General features: G+C 38.3%; 2 protein-coding genes across 2 annotated transcripts; both read right to left on the bottom strand.

Moving 5' to 3' along the window:
• Positions 1 to 1,081: 1,081 nt before the first annotated feature.
• LOC122669293 (protein DOG1-like 4) lies at positions 1,082 to 2,114 on the bottom strand. Its single transcript, XM_043866035.1, has one exon. The coding sequence runs from the start codon at positions 1,989 to 1,991 to the stop codon at positions 1,092 to 1,094; it is 900 nt and encodes a 299-aa protein (XP_043721970.1). The 5' UTR covers positions 1,992 to 2,114; the 3' UTR covers positions 1,082 to 1,091.
• Positions 2,115 to 9,265: 7,151 nt separating this feature from the next.
• Positions 9,266 to 14,312, bottom strand: LOC122667042 (two-component response regulator ORR9-like). Its single transcript, XM_043863214.1, has 5 exons — positions 14,119 to 14,312; positions 13,744 to 13,862; positions 13,149 to 13,241; positions 12,796 to 12,863; positions 9,266 to 9,594 (listed from the first exon to the last, which is right to left on the bottom strand). The coding sequence occupies exons 1-5, from the start codon at positions 14,270 to 14,272 to the stop codon at positions 9,330 to 9,332; spliced, it is 699 nt and encodes a 232-aa protein (XP_043719149.1). The 5' UTR covers positions 14,273 to 14,312; the 3' UTR covers positions 9,266 to 9,329.
• Positions 14,313 to 17,335: the final 3,023 nt, after the last annotated feature.

Genomic DNA, 17,335 nt, shown 5'->3' with positions numbered 1-17,335 from the left:
ATCTGGTCGAATTCCTGAGAGCCTTTCGGATCTATGAAATCTACAACTTCGATGACGGTTGTGAGCTTCATCGGTTGAAGAGCACTTTGACGACGGTTCACTTGTTTTCATTGGAAGGGTAAAATGATCTTAAAATTGTATTTACAGAGAACCAAGACTTTGTTTGAAGTCTTAGTGTAAAGGATATAATGGTCAAAGAAATTTTATATGTTAACACCGTTCAAAAATGGGTAACAGTTGATATTATGGTAGTTAGTGGGTGTGCCTTAAAATATAGGTAAATGTTAGGGAGTGGCCCTGATAATTGAACAGCTCTTTGTTCACGAGTGTGGCCCCTTGCAGGTACAATGAAGCGTGTGTAGAAGCATCAATAGAGTCGGTTTTCCGCATTTCAATGGGGGTGGGGTGAACATTTTGGCAAAGCAGTTATGCACCCAGTCAGAATCCTTTTGCCCATTTAAAAACAAGGAAAAGGAGCACTTGCTAGCCTTACTCCCAGAGTCCAGACACATGAAGGCTTGAAATTATCCCCATACCCTGCCCTAGCAGGAGCATTGGGTACACCTTTTCGATTAAATATGGTACCGTGTTTTAGATTCTTGGTTATAATTTATTAAGAGTAGTAGTGGAGAAAAAAGGGAAATTATCTCCTCCAATTCCCTGCCTGGCTCAGTTCCATACCTATAATAAGGGGTGGACTCCATCCGAATAGAGTGTTCAAGCAGGGGTAAGGTGGTCATTGTGCCTCCCCTTATTAGAGGCACTGGGGAAACAGTGCCGAAAAGAGAAATGGAGGGGAACTGGGCCGAGCTGAGGAATGGAGGGAGGAGTGTCAAAGGGAAGGAGAAGGAGAGATAAGAGAGGAGCTGCTGGTGCCTCCAACAGCTCTGAGAAAACTTTCCCGACGTAAAAATCATGACGTCACTCTATTGAAGTGCTCTGTTTGGACATCAACCGTTTCATTCTATTGAAGTGTTCTGTTTGGACTTTGGACATCAGAACTAAACGGCTCATTTTTTGTTTTAGGTTAAAACAGAAAAAAACAAAAAAAGCAAAAAGAGCTCATCCCTCAAGTCTTAACGCTCGGTGATTCAGCCATGGTGGTTGGTTCCACTGCCAGCCCGGTGGTTACTGGTGTCTTTATCCAGCCCCCAGTCATGCAGCCTAAGGTGCAGCTCAGCAGCAGCAATCAAGAAATGTACGGCTTGCATTGGCCGTAGGATCTCGATTACACCTTCCAGCGTCCTCAGCCGTAGATCATTTGCCTTCTCCACTATCCTCTCCAGCCCTTGCTCTTTTCGCTTTAGTGCCGAGTTCACTCGTTCTCTCTCGGCTTCCCTCTCCGCATCTCCGTGGGAACTCCTCTCACCATCCCTGTCATTCATCAACTCAGTCACAACGTGAGACAACTCAACCATCGAGGAATCCGCTATGGTCTCCTGATGCTTCGCCATCTTTTCCGTTACTTCCTTCTCTTCTCTGATAGTCTTCCTCTGCAACTCGTCGATACGGGTAAGTTGACTCGGCGAAAGGTCCGCTAAATCTCCCGTTCTAAGCCCACGAAACAACTCAGTTAGATGATTCTCCAATTGTAACCCGGATTTGGAGTAGAGGAGATGGAAAGCTATACTGGGTCTCCACCCACCGATCCAGAGGAACGCGTCTTCAAGCTTGCTCCTCCATGTTGGAGATAACATCCGAAGCACATCATGCTCTACCCAGATCGATTTGGCTTTGTAATATTCTTCATAGTGACGAACGACTCGGTTAATCAAAGGACGCAAGACCTTCTCTTCTTCTTCGTCTGCCCTTGCTGGGTCTTCGTTTCTGTTCGGGTTGTTGTTATCTTTGGAGGCAGAGAGAAGCTCTTGCAGGTAATGATTCTGCTCCGCAAGCCAACATTCGAAGAATTTGTGGAAGTTTTCCTGCACGGGAGTGCCGTTACGGACGGCCGAAGTCATAAATTCTGCAGTGCTTGGGAGGACAGACATGGTTACTGGGATAGGGCTTTGTTTGAGCCTTTGATAATCAATTGCAGAACAACGACAAGGTTAGATTCTTGGCTTTATAGTGAAGTTGGAGGTGGGTTCAATGAATCTGAGGCGAAAGCCAAGGATGAATTAAATCTGAGATTTATACTGTGAGAGAGATTTGATAAGATCTTCAGGCTTTGAGAGGATGAGCAAGCAGAGATGCTAAACAAGGGGCAGATGACTGGTCGATGGGTCTTCAAAGATAGCCAATAAATAAACAGAAAATCGGATTGGGGCTCTGTGGGTTGACACGGATTTTTATCCGCTGCTGCTGTACTCATCGTGCGGTGCTACGGGTGCCATGCCATGTAAATCATGTGGGATTTGCTGTACACACATGGCATCTACATTACAACAGCAGCAACGGATTAAAATCCGATTCGCACTTTCACCACTGAAGAAACAATAAAGAAAGACGGAAGAAAAGGGTTAGAGGGGGGCTGCTTTCCAAGACGCAGCTTTCAGCTGGGGACCAGCTCATTACAGATTGTTTCTGTATTCCTTTTTTTGTTTCTTGTGTGTGAAGTGTGAACTGAACAATAAAAACCACCATATCTTTTACCTAAAATAAAAAACAAATCACCAAATCTAAATACCATCTCTCTTTGGAGGACGAAGAACAGACCAGAACCATCCCCAATCTCCAATGAAATATAGTAACTATAAATGTTTTACAGAAGTATATTTTCTCACCTTTGTAATATTCTAACACATTTATTAGAGAAAGATAGTGAGAGAGAGAGAGAGAGAGAGAGTGAGAGAGAGAGAGAGAGAGCTAATGACTTCAATTATTGTGGTAGGGGTTTTTGGGGTAGGTTATAGGTGCAGAGAAGCCAAAACTTCCACAGGTTTTGAAATCTGCGGCTACTTCTGCTTTTTGTTTGTCTTTCTGTGCTTAATGCAGTGGTGACCAAACCATTACAGCAGCCATGGGAGGTTTGTCCACAAACCAGAACGCATTTGCTTACTGTTGCTGTTGGAATCACGTGAAAACTGAAAATTGAACATGGAGTGACGTGCGGAGAATTTCTCTGTGACATTTTTTTTTGGTAAGGGTAAGCAAGACTTTATGCATGAAACATTGAAACATGGATGTGAACAAATTTCAGACCTGGGTAGTTCTTGTAGTTTTAAAACCCAAACCACCCCGGATTGTTCTCTTCTCAGGTTCCTCTTATAGGAGAGATGAAAATGACGATCTCACTCCTGCCCAAACACACTGTCCGGGTGAGGTGAGATCCTCATTTCCGCCCAAAGAAACCTGTGCACCTGACCGGACAAGAGAACCTGAAGGGAGAAAAATTCAAACAACCCCCCGCCACCCAAAGGGTAGTTCTTGTAGTTTGTGAGTCAGAATATTGTACCACATATGTGAATCTCAGTCTTCACAAGTCCCGATAACAACTAATTTATATTTTTAACCATTCATTTGCATTAATTATTTTCTGAGGCTATGTTCTCGGATTTCGCTCCACTCCTTTCCTGGGAGCGCACGGATGGGCAGCTTGCATCCGAACACACAACTATTTCGGCTATTTGGGGTGGACGGGTCATTTTCCCTGCCGCATGTGTCTGGGTGCATCCTGCGCCTCCAATGTAGAGAACAGTTACCTTTTATCTTTTAGGGAGAAAGAACGTTAACCAGTGTTATGTGTGGGTATGTACCTACACCCAAATACAGTTCAACGCGAAAAGAACATCACACTCCCTGAAAAGATGGAAAGATCTAAGGGTGCGACGATCTTTTTGCATCGGGCTGTAGCACCGATTAGCATTCCTTTCCCCTATCTTTTAACATAAAATGCCAATAAGTCTTTTATAGGAGGGGGATCCTTGTCGGATCTTTATCCCCTACAATTAAATTTCTCTCATAGGGGGGGTGGAAATGATCACCCTACCCCTTGTCCGAACACACTGCCCAGGTGGGGTTCACCCTCCCCTATTAGAGGGACTTGGGGGAAATGGACCGGGCAAAGAATTACAGGAGAATTTTCTGATCCTTGTCGGGGGCTGCGTGGCCCCTGCATTAACATGAGGGCTAGTACGAATGCATAGAAGAATCCATAGGTGTGATTTTTCAATTCATGAGAGGTGATGTGATCATTTTACCCTTCCTATGTTTGGGCATAGTTGCCAGCCTTACAGCCTCCTTTTTCTCAGTTCTTGATATGTACACCACCACTCCGAAAGGCAAATGGTTTGGTTTGGTTTGGGCTAGCCCGACGTGCACCGTAGTCCGAACCGTTAGGCCCGAACCCAAACCGAACCAACCTAACCCGATAAATGAGTAAATCAAGAAATGCCTAATGCCCCATTGTCCCCTAAATGTGTTGTGATAATGTCTCATTTTATCTCATATCCTTTGTTAGTGATTACCAACCAATTGTATCCATAGGCCATAGGACATAGGATACAAAGATGCATTGTATTTGAAATATTTTATGTACTTAAAAGAGAAAGAGAAGAAAAATTAGCACTAACTGGACCTTACTAGTTATATAAAACCGGTACCAAACCGAATCCAAACCGATATCAACCCGTTATCATAAACCGAAATCGACACGAAACCAAACCGCACCAAAACCGAATATTTTTAATGGTTTGGTTTCGATTTCTATAAAAGTCACACCGAAACCGAAAGCCCAAACCAGCCCATTGACACCCCTAATATGTATACCACCCGCAAGCAAATGACATCAATGGAGGCACAGGATGAAGCATCATACATGAGAGATAGGAAGGGGGAAGAGCGAGACACATCGACCTTAGTCTTTTTTCTTTTTTTGTATTTTTAGAAATTTTCAGTCCACATCCAAATATTCACCCCCCATTTAATGGTATCAATTTAGAATCAGAATTAAATCGATCATTTAAAAATCAAACCAAATCAAAACAAAAAGACAGTTCTACTTTGGAAAATAAAATTCAAATTGATTCAGGAGTAGAGTAAAAGGTCGGTTTGAATCAAACTGATTAAAACCGAGCTCAAATCTAATAAATCAAACCCAAACTGATAAAATGTATAAGAACCGAATGCAAACTGAATGAAATGAATAGGTTGAACTGAAATTTCAAAACCTTCAAAGAATGGAATTAGATCGAACACATGGAAATGAATACAAACCGAATAGAACCAAACCAAATCTAATCAGTTCGATATTGGTTTTAGTTTTTCTAAATCTATTTGGTTCGATTTTCTAAACCAAATTGAAAAACCAAAACCAAACCAAACTATTGACACCCTTAACCCTGTTGCAAATGTTTAAAAAAAAAGTCCCAAAACTAGCTTAACCAATGTTACATAAGCTAATTTTACTCCATAAACTAATTTTTCTATATAAGCTAATTTTGCCACATTAATAGCATTCATTTTAATAAACATGCTGAAGGAGAAATTAAAAGTGGATGGTGAAATTCTTATACGCTATAGTTGCCATGTGGCAGCCAGGTTTGTGTCCAAATTAAGTGGATATATTATCCACATCATTACCTAGTCATGTATTAAATTTCACAACAATATGACTTCTCCATATGTCGTTATCACATTAAAAAAATTGTGAGAAAAAAAAGATATTGCTTGAATAATTAGGGTTGTTGAAAAATCAATGTGAAGAGCCTCATACTTGATGATCGGATATTTGAGACGGACCACCACTGTAAAAACCTCATTTTATCACCTAGAGACATGCATAGCAATGATGAATAAAGTCTTTGGACATGGATAGACCTTATTTGAGTGGTTTTGAATGCTGTCACCTTCAGAAATGTGTTGACACTTGACAGTGATGAAGGACATTCCCTAGAGTCTCATTGGAGATCCCAATCATCAGCTGTTTTAAAAAAATTAGGGTTTTGTTAGTGAAAATTACCAAAATAGCCTGTAATTAGATACACCTCCAAGTATTTTTGGAATTGACCAAAACTTTTCGAATGAATGTATTTTGTCACTTTAAGCCTGGGTCTAGACTTTGGTATGAAGGCGACGCCGATTGGCCGTTACTTTATGTGAATGACCATTTTGTGATTTATGTGAATTACCATTTTGTGAGTTTTCTTCTTGAGTGCATCTTTGACTATGTTCCCAATCGAATTTTTAATTGACTTCCACATCATTGTATAGTACTCGGAAAAGCAATTCCAATTATATATGGTACACAAAAATAAAACTTACGGATCAAAAGATATAGTCATTCAAAGTCGGCCAAAAATCGTGAAATCAGGTGGCTTGGGGGACAAGTCAGGTTGACTCTACACGTGTGGTATTGCATGCACATGCCGAAAGCCCCTCCCTTTGTTAGCAAAAACACGCTTAAAATGGAACAGGTTTTGCTGTATATTTTTCAAACATAAGGGAAAAAAAACAAACGGCAAGCATTCCCGTTTTAAACGAGTTTGCTAACAAGCATTCTCTTATTTTAGCCTTTTTTTAGACCTTGGACTTGTTAAACAATGGTTTACTTAATTGACCATCTCTCTCTCTCTGATCGACTTGATTCTTTCACCGACGTAAAGATGACTCGAAGGACTACATTTCTCATGATATAACCTTTAATTCAAGGTCAATGCACTGATCTAAATTGAGCTACAAATTGTTGCATCTACTAAAAAGAATTTCTAAAGTTAATTTTAGATGTTACCATTTTTTTTTTAAACATTAGAAGTGCATGTATTTCAAATAAAAATTGGGGCCTCAATTTTTATGTGAATAATACCGGTTTTTTTTGTTCCTTTTCTTGAAATATAAACGTTTAAACCCGTGTCAAATCCCAAAATACCCTTGAAGGCCAAAATTCAGTCGGAATCATGGATTCATAGCGGGAGCACAGGACTCCACAAAACCAAGTTGGCAAGGCCTTTTTGGCCAGAACAGGTATTTTTCTCTCACCTTTGTTATTTTAATTATTTTATTTTGGTATTATTTGCCAGTTATTTCCATTTATAGCAAGTTGTCTTTTTATACCGTGTTGCCGATTTCTCTGCGGGAGTATGATTGGCACCTAGTCAGTGTCACTGGATACCCCACAATGCAAATAATTAATCATGACTCCTGTCCCCTCTTTTACCTCCAGATTTTTTCGATTAATCTCGATCCTCAAAATAGAATCTTTTCAATCGAACCACGCCCAATTAATCGTATTGAATTCCTTGACTTAAATATATTTCCAACGTGGTATAGGTAAAAGGTTTCTATGATGCTCCTTGCCAAGGGTAACCTTTTCTGTCTTAAGTTAGTTTCATGTAATCATGTAGGAAACATAGAACATGTACACGCCTAGGGTATAACTTTTGTGTGAAAATTATATGGGGCAATTACTATCATTACCCTACACTTACCCTATATTTATTAAAATTACGTTACCTTAAACTTCTTTTCTGATACTACCCTGTTTTTTAAAAAGACCCAGATTACCCCCCCCCCCCAACTCCGGAGTCAGGACTAAGGATCTAGTTCTTCTGAGCCAACTAGGTCCAGTCATTCTATAGACTCAATTCGAATTTCTCTTAATTAGGCATCAAATTCCAGTTAAAGGAGAGTTAAACCACTTCTTCATCTGAACCCAAACCAATTCTAAATTTATTTTATTTTAACCAAGCCCAACTCTAGCCTATTCTGAGATATTCTTCCTTCTTCTACCTAGCTAGGGTATATCAGATATGGATCGGTTTGAGTCCAACTCTCCAATCATGAGTAGTAATGATCTCCTCAGTCATTGGTAGTATCGAATTAGATGCTGAGGTTTAATTAGTAGCTTGGCTAGATAGCTTGTTCTAATTTTGTCAGGGGTTATAATGGGCCTTTTGGGCTTTAGGATGGTGGGCTCAGAGTCTAGTTCTGGCTTCAGCAGATTTATTATTCCAGATCCATATCGATTCCAACCCATGAATATAGTAATGAGTTCAAAAGTCTTGCAGAATGTTCCTGAATCCTGATCACAGGCCCTAAACCAGGTTCTGGGCTTAACCAAGTTTGCAGGCAGCCCAAGTCTTGCCCGTAGGCCGTTGGGCTGCCTGACCTGACCCCTTCCTTGCAGCCCTTATGATGTTGAAAAGAAATATGGCCAGAGTACGTATTGATACAAAGGAAAACTGAATTAGAGTTGCATTGTAGCACTCACAATTAACGGTAGTACCGGGCAGGTGAAAATAGAGGAGTCGGACCGGCTTTATCAATAGTGGACCCATAAATTTTTTTTTATTTTTTTCACCATCCTGCTTGCTGTGAGATTACCATTAAGTTGGCCTATGCCTAGATTCAAGCCACGTAGGCATCCGTACATTTGTGTATACGTCTAGTTTAGCTTTATGAATGTTTTATTGTCTAACATGAATAATAACTAAAAGACATGTCTGAGAGTTAGAGTTTCTATTTTCTCGTTCTTTGGAATCGTCAGACGTTTTTTATATAACCACATGTCTGCTAAAGTTAGTAGACATTACCGGACTTAAAAGACCACATTGAAGCACATCATACACTGCTTCAAACATCTGCTTAAGTAGGTTCTATTGACCTTATCGGTGTAAATGGGTTGGACCAGTGGTGCAGATCCTAATGGGAATAAGAGTGTCCATTCTTGGAAAACTATTATATTCAAGGGATTGGGTTTTCCTTCACCCATAATGAAGGACGAGGGATTCTTTCGTCAATGACAATCATTGCTCTTGGATGGAACTCTAGGAACCACAAAGGGTACTTCGGACCTTCAACATAAAAAAGGCAATACCCAATGTATGAGGCTTCTGCTACTTACAGGGTCTGGGGAGGGACATATGTAGCAAACTTACCCCCACTTTTTTGTGGAGAGGCTATTTCCTTGTTCAAACCTGCGACTACCAAGTTGCAATAGAAAAACCTCATTGTTGTACCTAGGCCTACCCTCTTCGAATCTTCAACATACAAGGGAGTAATTATGATGGTAGATTTGTGAGTGTGAAGGAAAGCAATTTTGGAAAACTAAGAACTTGGGAATATTATTTTCAATGTGAGATTTTAAAGTGGCTAATTAAACATCATAGTAGAGATAATTAAGCAAGCTAAAGAGATAAAGATTTGTGAGCTTTAGTATATTTTTGCTCTTTCCATTACATGGCAAGTAGTAAGTAATGAAGTACTATACATAAAATGTCTCATAGCTTCCTCTACCACATATTTGTGAAAGGAATTTTTTTTTTTTCTTTTAAATGTTTTTTTTTTTGAGGGGGGTGGGGAAGAGTATTTGTGATCTAATAAAGGATATGCATCTCTTATATTATGACACAAAGTAAAACACTTCTTTCTCTCTCTCTCTCTCTGCACATTTACATCACAGTTAAGCCTTTGAGTTTGGGTATTCTCTCTGCTGGCTCAGGAGACACTGCTCTCCTCTTGTTTTCAATACTGTTGTCGCTGTTACAGTTTATGTTAATTCCATTGTTGTTAGAGTTACTGCTACTGTCATTGGTGGTGGTGGTGCTAAAGTTGCATTTACATGTCAGAGATTTCAGAAGATGGGGTTGAAGCTTCTCCAAATCTGATAACTGAACAGGCTTTAACAGGAACTCCTCTGCTCCTCCTTCCAAACACCTGTCAAATTGTCATAAACCCAAACAAATGACAAACTATCTTATCCTGGATAGGGACAGACCAACTCTTGCAACCAAACAAATCTTGTAAAAGCACCCAATACTTTTAATACTTTTTTGTTTGAATACAAAACCTAAAGGTGGGTTTGTCAAATTTGGGGAAAGAAATGTTTTCAAGCTTTTACATCATTCACACAGAGTCAAAATGAGAGGGAAGATCTTCTCCGAATCTTTTTGTCCCAACAACATAAGAAAGAGAGAGAGAGAGAGAAAGATAGACATTTGTGTAAAAGAATTTCAAAAGAAGACTTCTGAGGCAGTTCACATGGGGTCACATGGAGCCTTTTTCAAAGGAGGTGGCACCCACAAGACTCATGGGGTCCTAATAAACGAATGAAAACAATGCCAAAACAGATTTATTCTAAGCATAAAACTCTAAAATGTTTTTCGTTTTTTAGCTAGTTAGGTTTCTTTTCCCAAACAGAGCCCATAGAAATGTGATAGCTAAGATAGAGAAGAGAATGCGACAGATCAAGTGGTTGGCATTATTCAATCTGGTCAATTTTTAGCAAAGTGATCTTATCAGGTGGGACCAACCTTGTTTAGCCCTTCTTCTGTTTTTGCCTTCACAAGTTGGTCATTCTCTTAGTTGAAGAATATTGTTACTGCACTGAGTTTCACCTCATCTTAAATGAAGTGACTTGTGATGACAATGTGGAGACTGTTAAATATTTGATCGATATGTCAAAAGTTTCAGAGCTGATGGAAGACGTTAAATCAAGCTCTTTAAACTATCTCATACTAGGTTGACCCAATCTAATGCCTATACACTAGAGTGGATCCCATTAGGCACATAACAAAGACCGACATTGACTTTTTGACCTACCAGACTGGTGGTTTTGTGGTTCTTACTAGAAACCTTGAAGTAAAGGATAAGTATTTGGACCACAAATTAAGAAGGATTACAGACAAATCAGTAGAATAACAGAGAATGAATATGTTCAATAAAAAACAAATTAAGAGTAGTTAGAAACATTTTTTTTTAGGTAAAAGTCTTTATTTTAAAATATCACCAGATTATTGGCCCTTATTTATTGTTTATTTTGAGTAAATGTGGATAACCAATGATATTAAAAACAAGAAAACCTAAAGAAATGGTTTTCCTTTCAATGAAAACCCAAGACTCAACTTGGGTGAACATACTAATTAAGGAACTATCCTTTTCCTACATTAATCAAATGGTTTTAATGCCTTATTTTCCTTTCTTGTTTTGTCTCAAAAAATATCTCATCTAAAATTTGGTGTATCTTTTGTACTCTTGAGTGGTCCTTCAGTTCAACATTGAATTTTCCTTAGTTGTCTATACATTTAAAGAAAGTAGAAACATTTGGGACCTCCAGTTGTCAAACACTTCATGGTTGTTATGTATCAAATGCCATTGATTGTTCTTTTAATGCAAACAAGTGTGTATGCTCTAGCAACACTGGAATCAAGATAAGAGTTTTAGTAAACCAAGTGATCCAGAAATTTTTGAGAAGTGCCATCCTTAAAAGGAGTGTTCATAATAAAAATAGTGTGGAGAGCATGAATTTTTATTTATTTGAAGCGAATAAGAACGCTATCTGATCGCATGGTTCCTACACCCAGACACAAGAGCCAACAAAAGTACTGCCCTGCCCCCCAATGAAACAAAAAAAAACATCTATGTTGATGCCTCTATGTGCACTCTCATTGGCCCCCTCACTGGTGGAGGAACTACCCAACCAACCAGACATCAATCACTTGCCCTAATTTGAATATTCCCTTCATGGGAATAACTTCTTGTCACCAAAGTGGTGAACTAAAAAAGTTTGGACCGAGTTTCCCTCCACCCACTATGAAGGGGATCCCATTCACTAAGGGGTGGGAAAGGGCGGGAATGGGTATTGGGAGGGTATTTTGGAACATACTAAAACCCTAGGATGGTGGGTGGACCGTCCTCTATGGGTGGAGGAAAACTTTATCTTAAAAGTTTTCAAAAGGTTGAAAATCTTTTAACGCATCATTTAACACAGTTTTATGTGAAATGCCAGGATTTATTTATATTGGAAAAAAATGTGTAATATAAGGGATGAATATAATGATAAATAAAACATCATGAGAACCAATGAATATATATTTTATTTCACAATTAATCAACTTGTCAAAATCTCTAACAGTGATCACAAGCCTAGCAAAAATTAAGGACCAAGAATTTCGGTTGGAGTTTCTTGCTTGACTAGAGTCAGTAAAAGTAAAATGAATACTTTAGGTAATTTTCTTTTTGTGTTTGCTTTTTTGGATCCTTACCCCAAACAGTTTCTAGAATTTGACTGAAGATGACATATCATGTGGTTGCCATTATTTCATGAGATCAAACTTTTAGTCTTTTAGTAAGCTGATCTAAGGTAGGACCATAAAGATTTACTGTTTGTGACTTTTGTAAATCTATCTATATTTATCCTTAACAAAATGTGCAATTTTTTGATGGGCTCACTCGTACAAAGTAACTATTGATACCCATTTGGTTTGCAGTGAAATGAAGTTAAAACAGTCTTCACATTGGTAAATTGGTAAGTAAAATGACAAAAGAAAAAAATAAAACTTTTTAGTGGAGTGTATGGTTGGAAATTACGTAATAAATAAGAAATAAGATTGTTGATTTCACTACACTTCTAACCAAACATTCTATCAAGATATTTCAAGTGGGACCATTCTGTAAATTTGAATTCTTAAGAATCTCTTAATGGAGAAGTACTGATCACCTAGTGGATGAACCTTGGGTAGATTCATTCTACTGTTTTTCCCTATATTTTCTTGATCCAACTTTAAATATTTTTGTTAAAATTAAGACCCAAATCAAGATTAAGTAGTTTTTGTTTGATAAAGAATTTGAAATTATATAGGATCGATTGAGTTTCCTTCCACCCATAATGAATGGGATCCTATTTATCGACGGGTGGGAGAGAGGGTAACAATGGGTATCGAAAGGGTATTTTGAAATATACTATAATCCTAAAAGGGGTTTATGATGAACCCTAAGATAGTAAGTGAACCCATCCTCTATGGGTGGAGGAAAACTTTGTTAAAATTTTCTAAAGAAAGTTTGATTACATGGTTTTGCATAAAATCAAATCATACTAAAGGGGAAAAAAGGAAAAAGAAAAACAAGAATTTGACTTACATGTTGATTCTGGAGGGCACATTCTCCGATGACATTACCACCACAGGGATGTCTTTCCAAGAGGATTTCTGCTCACGTATGGAAAAAAATTTACTTACTTTAATCATCCAAACAAAACCCATAAATAAATGGATTGAGCTCCTCTCCCGTGCGGAACGATGTTCAGCACACATCATCCGGTTGGGGAGGCCTTGATCCACACGCTAGTGCACTGAGATGCATGTGGTGGTGTGGATTGAACCCCCCCAGCCGCACCATGTGCGCTGGAGAGGAGCCGGATATATATATAACATAAAAGAAGAATGTGAGTATAGAATGAGAGGAAGGAGTTGTGAGGAAGGTGATGAGTTGACCTTGACTCTTTTCAGCAAATCATAGCCAGTCATTCCAGGCATAGAGTAGTCAGTCATGATCAAGTTGACTTTCATCTTCACAGTCTGATCACCCTGATGAACAATTAATCTAAATAAATAAATCAATCAAAAAAAAAAAAAATACTCAATGGAGTGATATGCTGAGAGAGTTAGATTGCTGATCAGATAATATTGAGAAATCATCTGGTTTAGGTTCTTCTTTAGTTATATAAATGTATATAGATGGTGGCCAGGAAAAAAAAAATTTTTGTTTTTGACTTCTGAGATAGTGAATTACATACATTCTGACTAGCTTGCAAGATTAAAAATATTACTCTCTCTTTCTTTCCTTCTCATTTTATATTTTTTTGTAGGTGTAGAGTAGTCTCTCAGGAAAGCTTTGTTTTGATAAAGCTTCTTCATTCAGAAAGTTGTTTTATGGGAGAAAAAGAATTTTTATGTTGCTCGCATTCAAAACACAAATACCCATTTTTCCTCTTTCCTTTCTTGTTTTACTTAACATATTTTTCCTAAAAAAAAAAAAGAACAAGAGGTCCCCTTGCACAGAGAGAGAGAGAGAGAGAAGCATTCTGACCTCATGTTCTGAGGGTGGAGAAGAGGATGATGATGAAGAGGAGGTAGAATCAAGATGATCAACATTGGCAAGCAAACCCAAATATTCCAAAGCTTTATCACCAGATTCCACACAAGTTACTGTATCAAGGAAAGAATATTATAGGCCGGGGAGAAAGAAAAGAAAATTAAATTAGGAAACAAGAAAGTTCTGATAAAATCAAAGCAAGCCCATTAAGCTAGCGTAGAAATAAATCACAAAATAAAATTGACTTTAAATACAAATTCATAATCTAACTCTAATTGAAACTGTCTTAGAATCAGAAATAAACAACAAATTCCCTCTCCCAAAGGCAAATTAAGGTTAATTAATTAAAGAGATATATAAGTGAAGTACCTTGGTAGGAAGAAACAGTGAGGAGCCTCTCCAAGAGCATTCTATCAACAAGATTATCATCTACAGCTAACACATGGAAGTGCTGTTGTTGTTGTTGTTGTTCTTCCTCCTCTTGCTTATCTTCTTCAATGTCTTCTGCTTTTGAACTACTCATTCTCAACTCTCTCTCTCTCTCTCTCTCAAATTTTGAAGTTTGATGAGGGTGGGTGCAGTTGGGGCTGTGTGGTAATGGTTTTATAGTTTCATTAAGCAGTGGAAGAAGAAGAAGAAAAGATGAGAAGAAAGAAGAGAGAAGTGGAGCGGTTTATGGGTTCGGTTGGGTGGGGAGTTGAGATGTTATTCACTCACGTAGGGTTTTTGAGTAGGTGAGAAGCAATCTTGTAGTTTCTGCAAAATGTTTTTGCTTTTCTTCGTTTCTTGTGATCTCCTCTAGATTCTCTGGTTGGCGTCAGTACAACGATTGATGCTCACCTGTGGGTCCCCCCCCCCTCTCTCTCTCTCTCTCTCTCTCTATGTGAGTGTTTGTATGTGCGTGCGTGCGTAGAGATTACATGTGAAAATCGTAGATCTTTTGTTCTCATTTTGTCTTGTTAATCAGAGACTTAAATTTGGGTGGATAGAACTTAGAAGAAGACTATAAGATAGAGAGAAGTTGATTACTACTTAACATTAATTATTTTACTTTTTTAAAATATGTTTTATTGTGCATGACCAACCTCGTGTGTCTCCTTTTATCACTACCACAAGATTTGCTTTCTCAATTATTATAAAATTATAATTACTTAGGTCAATCAGCTGATCTTGGGAACCAATGAACCATTCCTTTGGCCGGTCCAACCTAGCATCATGCCTACCCTTAGAATGAACCGAAATAGGAACAATGTAATCCGTATTGGTATTGATTATTGGTGATACCGATTCTAAGGTGATCTTGTATTAATGGATCAGTACAGATCAAGGGTAAAATGGTTAGAAAATGATTTATGGCAAAGTTTTTTTTTTATGGAGGGTATCTAGACACGAGATAAACAACAAGAAGTCTCGAACTCAAAACCTCATGATCGAGGGCTAGACTCTAGCATAGAAAAAGAACAAATATAAATTTTTTTAAATTCAGGAAAATAATATATCTAGACATGAATGACGACTAGCGTTGATTGAATGGATATGTTTGGCCCACTCCTACGTGGTGCTTATTGGATTGGACATGAGTCAGACTTTGATGAATACAAAGGGAGGGCCACGGATCCTCTCCAGTCACTTGAAAAATGCTAATGAAACAAAGGGGTCTGGAAAACTTTATAGTTTAGACCCTGCAGTGCTCCTCCATATGTACATTCGAGTTACTGGAGAGGAGCCACACTCATTAAGAACTTGAGAGGAAAGGTTTAGACATGATAAGCCATGATGGGATCAGGACAGAATTAGGTTTTCAAATATCCAACCCTAACTCCGACCAAAAGGCCTAATAAGATAGTGCCTATTACCTCATGAAGCTCATCTAAAACCTTGATGAGTAAGGGTTTTCTTGGTGGCCATCAAAATAATCTACACAACTCACCTTTGAGCCACAAAGAATGTGTTTTTTTATTTTTTGGATAAGAACAAAGGTGGAGAAATAAACCATGCTTGAGTCACCAAGGGGTTTTTTTTTTGTTTTTTAACAACTTAATTGTTTTTTGGATAGTGGTTTACATCTCAATCATATGGCCCACAATATTTTATCTTTAACCATGCGTTTATAGGCAAAAGATTTTTAAGACTAGCAAGTTGGATAGATATCTTTAAAACCCATACTCAGGTTTGACCATATAAGGATGATGTAGCATTTTACTGATCATATGGACATCTAGGAATTCAAAAAGTACGGATTAACAGTCCCTTGACAAAATTTGGACTTTAATTTAATCATATACCTTCCGTGACAACTAACATGTGAGGAAGGGACCTTGCGATACACCTGTGCACAAAATTTCAATCCTTCTAGTGTACCAAATCCTCTAAATCGCACATTCTTCATGTACAACTAGGGTTTTAGTTCATAGTATTGGAATGAGTATTGGTGAGCTTCAAAATCGATACCATAAATACGTATTTTCCCTCAAAGATATTGATATAGTACTAGTATCGACCAATATGATATGGATCAGACAATATGATTGATTAGATGCCAACTCCTAAAACCTTTGGATAACCTTACATTATGAAGGGAAAGTTCAAATTGAATGCATTGCCTCCAAAACCTAGAATTGAACACGACACCCATGACCCATATGACAAAGATGACAATAAATCAAGGGTTAGAAGCATCTAAGCCAAATTTATCCTCTCAAGTGCGGTGCACTGTCTAGTGCACTACACTTAAGAATCCAACTGCCACTCAACACTTGAGCAGATAAAAAGACGCAAATGCTCATGTTTTTACACTTGGATTCTTAAGTACGTGTGGCCGAACTTGAGAGGATGAAAATCCAGGCTGTGAGCTCATTACTAAGACATCAATGACAAGATGAACCGGGTAGACCTAGACCGGCCCACTTGGTTCAACCCTTAGCTGATTTTGGAAAAAATGTGCATTGGGATGGGAAACACTAAACAATACTTAAAAGGATTAAGCAAAAGGTGACAATGGGGTTATCATGATGGGATAGTAGCCGTTGTCTGTTGGCCGTTATGGATCAATTCAACTACCGTCATAACCGTTTTATTTTTCTAATTTTTAAATTACTGTTCTGGTGTATCATTTTTTTCGTTTTAGCTCCCAAAAAACACTGTATCTGATTGTAATTTACCAAATCATAAGCTTTGATTAGTACATTAATAATTAAATATTATAAATAAAAGACGTAAAGTGATAATTAAGTATTTAGGGAAGAGGGCCTACCTTTAGAATTATAGTTGAGATCAATTATAATGCACGGGAATCAATCTTTTGTAATAATAAGGACGGAGACACGATATAAATAAAGGTTGAAAGGGTAGGGGCCCACGAGAATTGAAAATCTCTGAGAAACCCAACAAAGTGAAAATCTTTTGTGGGACCACCCCAGAACTTCTATTCTAAAAGCCATGGGGTCCCCAAATCCTGTCCCATTCAATAGGGGGGCCTCCGTGCAAATAGTTTTTCCTTCTTCTGAACGGAGAGGTGGAGTCGGTGTTTCAAACTTTTATCCTTCACACTTGAGTACGGGTCCCACTCTTTGTCTGCCACGTGTTA

Source organism: Telopea speciosissima, chromosome 7 (assembly GCF_018873765.1).
Source record: "Telopea speciosissima isolate NSW1024214 ecotype Mountain lineage chromosome 7, Tspe_v1, whole genome shotgun sequence".
NCBI lineage: Eukaryota > Viridiplantae > Streptophyta > Magnoliopsida > Proteales > Proteaceae > Telopea > Telopea speciosissima.
Note: the sequence above shows the minus strand (reverse complement) of the source record. Positions and strands in the feature narration are given on the sequence as shown.

Bases quoted from the DNA above. Each gene is read 5' to 3' on its own strand.
- LOC122669293 (XM_043866035.1), bottom strand. From the start codon at position 1,991: ATGTCTGTCCTCCCAAGCACTGCAGAATTTATGACTTCGGCCGTCCGT.
- LOC122667042 (XM_043863214.1), bottom strand. From the start codon at position 14,272: ATGAGTAGTTCAAAAGCAGAAGACATTGAAGAAGATAAGCAAGAGGAG. The intron at 13,863-14,118 runs GTACTTCACTTA...TCCTTGATACAG, and splicing joins CACTGTTTCTTCCTACCAAG to TAACTTGTGTGGAATCTGGT. The intron at 9,595-12,795 runs GTAAGTCAAATT...ACAATTTGACAG, and splicing joins GTGCCCTCCAGAATCAACAT to GTGTTTGGAAGGAGGAGCAG.